At 47.2% G+C, this 8,261-nt stretch overlaps 1 protein-coding gene across 1 annotated transcript; it reads right to left on the bottom strand.

Annotated features, from left to right (window-relative positions):
* Positions 1 to 437: 437 nt before the first annotated feature.
* On the bottom strand, positions 438 to 1,829 carry LOC123398462 (dof zinc finger protein DOF5.3-like). The gene has a single exon (XM_045092930.1). It carries the CDS (start codon positions 1,681 to 1,683, stop codon positions 523 to 525), a length of 1,161 nt encoding a protein of 386 aa, XP_044948865.1. The 5' UTR covers positions 1,684 to 1,829; the 3' UTR covers positions 438 to 522.
* Positions 1,830 to 8,261: the final 6,432 nt, after the last annotated feature.

Below are 8,261 nucleotides of genomic sequence, written 5' to 3' on the forward strand. Positions count from 1 at the left end.
GGTCCAAAAACAAGATCAGGGGACGGTCCGGTACATGCCAGAAAGCCAACAGACGAGCTGATCCTTTTGCAAGAGTACGTACTTGCGTGAGACACACAAGGCTGCCTGTGTACTTTGGCATTTGGGGGACCAAATTGAAGTAGTTTGCAGACAAATAAGTACTACACCAGCTTGCAGGAAATGGAAATGTAACCTTACACAAACACACATTTGATCGACATATTCTTGAACTACACCCCACCACAATATGCCAGCAACCCTCCTGGCTTGAAGACTATACCACTATACCAGCACCACCGGTGCAGTTACTACTCTTAATGATAATGATAAACCTAGCTAAGTAGACAGTAAACCATTGTTACTCGTCACCCCCCCACTGATCAACACAAGTAAAAGACACAAGTAATTGAGAAGAAAATTTAAAGAGCAAGCCACACGATCGAGCTACGGTAAGACTGGGCTGAGCTACACTATTGTTGTCATCATGCATGTAACAGCCGGCCGGCTGTTTGTCGAGGTCGATCATGGGAAGGTGCCGTTGAGAGTGGGCAAGTCCGGCCACGACATCATCGAGGCCGGGCCGCCGCTCCAGTACTGCATCTGCATCTCCTGCGTGCCGAGCGACATCGCGGGTGGCTGCTGCTCCATTCCTACGCTGTGGCTGCTCGGCGCCGCCGAGACGGTCGACGCGGACGGCGGGAGGGCGCACATGGCGGTGCTGCAAGGGTAGGACGACGCGGGGCTGTCGTACGGGTGGGGGCGCCCTGCGCCGCCGTTGCTCACCACCGCGTTCAGCTGGTCGCTGTAGTAGCTCGCCGCGAGCGAGGAGGGCGACGGCGAAGACGAGGGCGGCTTGAGCTCGAGCCCTGACAGCAGGTTGTGGTGGCCGTGGCCCTGTCCCAGCCCCAGTGAGCCCATGCTGAGGTGCGAGTCGAGGTGCATTGCTGGCGGCGGCATGGTCGGCCGCTGCGTGGTCTGCGACCACAGCGACGGCGACATGCCCGGCCCGCCGTTGGCCGACCCCGGCATGATCTGGAGCTGCCCCATGGTGTCCAGGCCGAGAAGCCTGTGCATGTTGCTGCCGGTGTAGCCGGCCCTGGCGCTGTTGAGCAGCGCCATGAGCTGCGCGGTGGCGGTCTGCGGCGCGGAGGCCCAGGACATGCCGCCGCCCACGCCCATGCCGAGGCCGAGGGACGGCGCGGTGGCGACGGCCATGCTGAGCATGGACTTGCACGAAGAGGGCTGCGCCTTGGCGACGGGCGCCGGCATGGGGCGCGGCTTGCGGCAGCCACCGCCGATGGGGACGTTGCGGAGCGCGCCGCCCTTGGTCCAGTAGCGGCGGCACGTCTTGCAGAAGTGGCGCGGCTGGGTGAGGTTGTAGTTGTTGTAGTAGCAGAACTTGGTGTTGGAGGAGTTGCACCGGGGGCACCGCAGCGGCGGCTGCTCCTGCCCCGGCGGCCCCTGCTGCCCCTGTCCCTGCGGCGACGACGTGGCCGAGGGCGACCGCTGCGTGGACGAGCGCGACGAGGTGGAGGAGGACGTGGGGGACGGGTTGGAGGAGATGGGTTGCAGCACCATGGGGAGCGAGCCGTGGCCGTGGTGGTTCACGGCGTTGCCGGCGCACTTGAGCTGCTGCAGCTGGTGCTGGTCCATGGCCGTGCCTCCGAGGAGTTCTTGGATCATGGTGATGATGGAGGGCAAGCGAACACTCCAACTCAAAGAAAAGGCTTCTTGGAGCAGAGGAAGGGCTGGGTGCAGGCAAAGGTGGCGTGGTGGCTTTCAGGAGCTTTGTGGATCAGATCATGGGGGGCTTGGGGTGGGGTAGTGGCACTGGGGTTGGGGCGGTTTATAAAGAGCGTGGGAGGGGGGCTGAGACTCATCCAGCGCTAGGGTTAGCTGTGCTTTCTTTCTGTGCCTTTGTCTCTGTTCAGACCTCAGAGGCTTAGCTTTGTCTTGATTTGTAATTTACCTTGTACTCCTACATTTTCCCTTGTCTGGTTGGAGCATATGGATATATTATTTGGGGAATGTAGGTAGAGTGGGGGCTGGCTGGACTGAGGTTCTTTGGAATGATGAATGGTGGGGTTGGGGTTGCATAGTTATGCACTGTCATGTTGCTAGACAAGTGTTTGTCTCTCTGTTTCTATATAGTGTCATGTTTATCTCACCAGCAAGCTATTCAATTCCTTAGACCAGCTCACTTACACATGCATGACTAGACAACCTGCCGGGCATAGAGAACGAAATTGTGCTTGGATGTTTAGAAGAACAACGGTACCTTCAACCCGTCATAGATTAAACCTCGGCTTTGGCATTTTGGTGTTACAAAAGCGAATTGTTATTTCAATGTGAGGTAACTTTTTCATCCATAGCAAGGTGTCTGTGGTGGCTTCGTCAATCTTAATACCGATCGGCTCAGCCATTCGGAGGTGCTCGTATGAACACAATATGTGTTTGCATTCATAAAGTTAAGTGTATGTACGTGTTTCTGAGCATCTGCGTTTGTACAACACGTAATGATGTTGCCATGTCCACCTTTAAAAAAAACAAAATTCGATCCCAAAGGACTAGAAGGCTCCAATAATATAAGGTGGTGGAAAACTAATCCAACTCAAAACAACAATTAGGCCCCTAAAACTTGCAAGGAGGACTCTAACCTAAGATGAAGAATTACAGTTGGGTCCAAGCACAAACAACAACGCCGATACACGCTTGTGGTCGCCGAGGACGAAGCCACATGGGACGAGCAGGTCGTCACGGCTCCGCCTGGAGCCAGAGGACGGGGATATGAACTCGAAACTGTCGTTGCACTGTTGCCCTGTCTACAACCAGACCAGCAGGAATAAGAGGCATTGTGGACGATGAAGATCCGGGAGACGAACTAGGCCGGGAGACGACAAGGGTGATGTAGCTCATCTCCAGAAGTTGGTGAGGATGAATCGCTTAGCAATCGAAATGATCTCGAGTTGCACTTCACAACTCCATCGATTCCACCACCATAGTGACCATCCAGAAGGAGTAGGAGGGTGTGATCAATGTTTTTCGAATACCCATCAACACTCACACATCCAATGCAAGTCCCCCATTTTGTTTCCTTTGCTTACGGTCATTCATGCATAATTCAAATATTCAAGCATAGTTCAAACATATTACATCAAACTTTGTTCGAGTCATCTTGTAGCCCATCGTGACGAGGTGCGATGTGGTGGTGCTACTTAGGACTTGGGTGGGTGGCAAGAGGTGGAGAGTGAGAGAGAATGAGAGAGAGAGCCCCGCTTAAAACAGGAAGCTGTTGTGAGGCTACCGTGGCCAACTCCCTACTTCTACTCTTGATTTGGAGTCGGACTAGGGGATACAACATTGTCCATGCCAAAATGATGGAGCTTGTTAGATGTCAATTTTGGTCTAGACATTCTAGTGTAGAGAAATAGAGGAAATGGCCGGTTTTGTGAGTTGGAGTTTCCCTTACCAAACATGCTTGGCAAACTCCACGGCAAATACAAATTACACTAGTGCAAGAACCCCTTACTAAGTTACTAGTGGTGTGAGTGAAAGTCTACTAGCGGCTTGTAGGCGACACAACATTAGTATTGCACCACTAGTATGTGCTTACTAGTGGTGTGCAGGCACATGCTAATAATAACAGATACTTGTGATGTGCACGAGCCAATAGTAACTCATATACCACTAGCGAGCACGAATAATGGTGCGCCAATAGTAACTTACATATCAACGGCACATATGTTTTAACATTGTTGGTACAATTATTGTCTGCTTGTGCTTTGAAGATTGTTCTGAGAAACAAGCATGAACTGATTTGCTTGTTGGTGCACACATAGAAAAATAGTCCATGCAAGACCGAGAAGAATATTGTGGTTGGCATAAAGTTCTAAGAACTTCTCCAAAGAATATTTGTGTTGCATAGAAGGAAGAGCTATATTTCAAGAGGAAATGAAGACGAGAAGATTGCCTTGAAGGAATTAACCCTCTTAAAATTTTGCCAACATGAAGCAATTTTCACTCAGTGTGTGTGAAGAAGAATAACTAAAGTCATGAAGTTTGAAGACAAGATGAAGTTGTGGCATTCATTTTCTTCTTCTTCTTTCTCGTTTTTGAGTCATATGTCCTACGTATTATTAAGAGGGCTATAGGTTCCCAAAGCCTAGGTCTGTTGTGATGCTTAGATCAAAACATATGAAAGTAGCCTAGGTCTATTGTGATGCTTAGCTCAAAACATATGAAAGACTAAGAGAAATCTCTTTTAGCTCCGAACGATTACCTATCAGTAGAAGACAATGTTCTTCGATACTGCAGGAGATTTCTTTCGGACAAAGGAGTTAGCATTACTTGTTGTGCAAGTAATGTTACTATTGTGCTCAAAATCCGACCATTGGAAACATGTTGTTCGTCCATTAGCTGAGTTGCATGTCGAGTTTGGTCATTTCCCTTCAGGAAAGGTTGCGGCTATAAATAGCCACCGACACCAACATTATCCGTTGGCTGTCCACTTGAGATTCTGATAAGATTGACTGAGCACCCCTCTTCGAGTGATTTGAGTTTAAGATCCACGAGAGAAAAAAAATCAAGAGCCAAAACTTAGATAATGGTTGAGCATCAGAGTATAGTTGAGTTAGAGTTCTTGTACCTATTACTCTTGAGAGTTGTACACTCTCTAGACGGATAGGTGTCGGCTCAAGTGATAAAGAGTAATTTTCATATACAAGTAAAAGTCTTCGGCAACCAAGAGTCATTGTGGTTTGCAAAAGTGACCAAGAGTAATTGCGGTCACCGAAGACAAAGTTTGTCACAGGTTTGGAGATCACCGACAAATATCTACCACAAGTGAAATCAACGAAAGTGTCATCAGCTTCGAGTTGAAGGAGAATAGGACGAAGAGAGATTTGCTCTTGTGTTCAATGAAAGTCCATCCAACCAGACATAGTTCTTTTGAAAAATAATGAACTAGCTGTTAGAGCATATATCTCCATATGTGGTTTTGGTAAATGATGACAATTCCTATGGACTAATGGTTGCCTTAAGTTACATTTATAGGATTTGTCCATAGGCACTTCTTGAAGTCCATCTGTTGGGTTCAAGCAGTTTATATGATGACCAAGATGGTATTCAAGGTATTATCCAAAGAATGGTCATAGAGACAGATGGTTGATCAAGATCTCAGAGAAAGAGTAAATCAAGATGATCAACACACAAAGCGTACAAGATGTACCGAGAGGGATCAAGTGATCCCATGGTATGGTAAGCATTGTCCATTACGTGTTTGTGTACTAACCCATGGTCTTCGTGAGAGTTCTATGTGGGGGTTAGGTGTGTTTCCATGGGCTTGCGTCAAAGGGAAGATCTCATACAACCCATGAAGTATGACGTCAAGTTGTGATCATCATCAAGATTGCGATGTGCAAGTTCAAGTGGATCAGCACGAAGATATCATGCTTGAAGCTTGCCGTCCATTGTGGTGGCAATGGACTTGTGAAGATTTGCTGAAGAGTGGCTCACCCATAGTGAGTATGGGGGAGCAATCAACTAGTCTTCATCAAGCCAACGCAATCAAGAAAGGTGACCCATCTTGAGGAAGCCAAGATCATCAACATCTAGCTCAAGAGGACGAGGTGCAAGGTATAGGTTTGCCCTTGATAGGTTTTCTGTTTAGGATAGATTGTTGTACTATCAAGGGGGGCTCTCAAGTGAGTAGCTTGATCGTATCGTTCGTTGAGAGCTCAAACCATTTGCATCCTTGCATCATACTTCTTGGTTCTTTTTTGGTGTTTCTCTTTGTGAGTTTTAGAGCTTATGGTCATCTTCGTGACAAGCTCGAGTTCATCGAAAACGGAGTCCATATGCATCTACTACGATGTTTTCGATGTTGGAGTTTTTGCCGGTTCTTCATTCATAGAGGACTCACATCTCTATATCGCTGTTTTGATAGCTCTTGTCGTCCTGAATCCAACAAGCTTGGGTTTGCTCGATTCGGAGCTCGTATGCGGAAGTTATGGTTGTTTCAGTGGCGAGCGGTAGTACCGCTGGACCTAGTGGTAGTACCGCTAGAGCTGGCGGTAGTACCGCTGTCCGAGCGGTAGTACCGCCCCTAGCCAGCGGTAGTACCGCTCCAAGTTTTTAGTACCGTCATCTTTGCGGTTGTACTGCGTCGGACATTTTTGCGAAAACTTTCTTGGCGGTGGTTGGCCCGGTAGTATCATTGCGCTATCATGGGCTCAGCGGTAGTACCGCTGGGCTCGGGCTGTAAGTGGGGGTAACGGTGTGATTCCTTCCCCCACTATATAAAGGGGGTCTTCTTTCCCCTTGGCCCTATCTATCCATTGAGCTCTTGTTCTACCTCCATTGTTGACATTCTTAGAGCTTGCTAACTCTCAATCCCTCCAATGATTCTTGCTTGTTCTTAAGGGAAAAGAGAGAGGAGATCTAGATCCACATGTCCACCAATCACTTTTTCCTCTATGTGAGGGGAACCCCTTGGATCTAGATCTTGGAGTTCTTTGTGAGCTCCTTGTTCTTCCTCTCATATTTCTCCATAGCTTTTGTTGTTGTGGAGGGATTTGAGTGTGAGGGACTTGACCACTTCGTGTGTTCTTGCCATTGCATTAGTTGCATCGGTTTGAGTTCTCGACGGTGATACGTGGAAGTGAGAAGTTGAGAAGCTTACTACCTTTGGTACTTAGTACCCTAGATATTGTTCTTCGTGGATGCTTTGGCATCCTAGAAGCTTGGTGGTGTCTCGGAGCTCAATCATTGTGGTGTGAAGCTCCGGACAAGCGTCGGGGTCTCCAATTAGGTTGTGGAGATAGCCCCGAGCAATTTGTACGGGTACCGGTAACCGCCCCCAAGGGTTGCCACGTGTACGGGTTCGGTGACCGCCCCCAAGGATTGCCATTTGTACGGGTTCGGTGACCGCCCTCAAGGGTCCCTTAGTGGAATCACGGCATCTTGCATTGTGCGAGGGCGTGAGGAGATTACGGTGGCCTTAGTGGCATCTTGGGAAGCATTGTGCCTCCACACCGCTCTAACGGAGATTAGCATCCGCAAGGGTGTGAACTTCGGGATACATCATCGTCTCCCCGTGCCTCGGTTATCTCTTACCCGAACCCTTTACTTATGCACTTTACTTTGTGATAGACATATTGTTTATTGTAATATATCTTGCTATCACTTAGTTGTTTATCTTGCTTAGCATAAGTTGTTGGTGCACATAGGTGAGCCTAGTTGTTGGTAGGTTTTGTGCTTGAAATATTAAACGTTAGTTTTATTCCGCATTTGTTCAAGCCTAAACCTTAATTATTTTAAAGCGCCTATTCACCCCCCCCCCCTCTAGGCGACATCCACGTCCTTTCACTAGCCTACCAAATTAGTTATCGTCGTCGAGCACCACCGGCCCATTCTCTTTCATCTCATTACATTCAAGTGATTACCTTTAGTGTTCTATCCGATAGTTATTCTCATCATGTATTTTTGAGCGTAGTTCATTGAAGTCTGCATTATATGATAAGATATCTCTCGAGCATTTCCTTCTTTACTGTGACTATGTTATGTTGCATATTTGCATTGGCAGTACTTAAGGTTGTAGTCTATATGTTCATTTGCTCTTCATTTGGTGCTAACACTCTCCCTTTTGTTACCTCCACATACTTCATCGTGTTTGACGCTGCTTTCCTCATTTCGTTTCCATAGTTGGTTTGCTATGTTGTTTATCATGATATCATTTTGTGTAGTTCTGTCATTACCAAAATTTTGAGTTATTATGCGAAGAAAATCATTGTATCCTTTATTGAGAGCCTTACTTAGATCTAGACTTGAGTTATACTTCACTTGTGTCGTGCGTGTTTATCTTTGGAGATCTATCTATTTAGTCTATTCCACTGGTGTGACGGGATCCATTCAAAGTTTCAAAAGAAATTTTGAATCTCCCATTCACCACCCTCTCGTCGATATACTCAAGGTCCTAACAAACACGCCAGCAATGACATGTCAAACTAGTGGTGTTTGATATTTAGTGCATATAATAATTTTCAGTATAAAAAAATTGCAAGTATTGAAATACATATTGTAATTCTTTTGCTGCCATTGCAACATTTTGTAGTTATTTTTGGTACCGTGGTATCATAGCCAAAGGGCTAATTATGCTTTCATGGCAACATTTGTTAGCCATTTTTGTTGTCATGACAACATTTTTAGACAAAGGCTCATTTTGCTGCGATTGCAGTAATTCAAATATATTTTTGTTGATATGG

Source organism: Hordeum vulgare, chromosome 5H (assembly GCF_904849725.1).
Source record: "Hordeum vulgare subsp. vulgare chromosome 5H, MorexV3_pseudomolecules_assembly, whole genome shotgun sequence".
NCBI lineage: Eukaryota > Viridiplantae > Streptophyta > Magnoliopsida > Poales > Poaceae > Hordeum > Hordeum vulgare.

Excerpts from the sequence above, each read along its gene's own strand:
- LOC123398462 (XM_045092930.1), bottom strand. The coding sequence starts at position 1,683 with ATGATCCAAGAACTCCTCGGAGGCACGGCCATGGACCAGCACCAGCTG.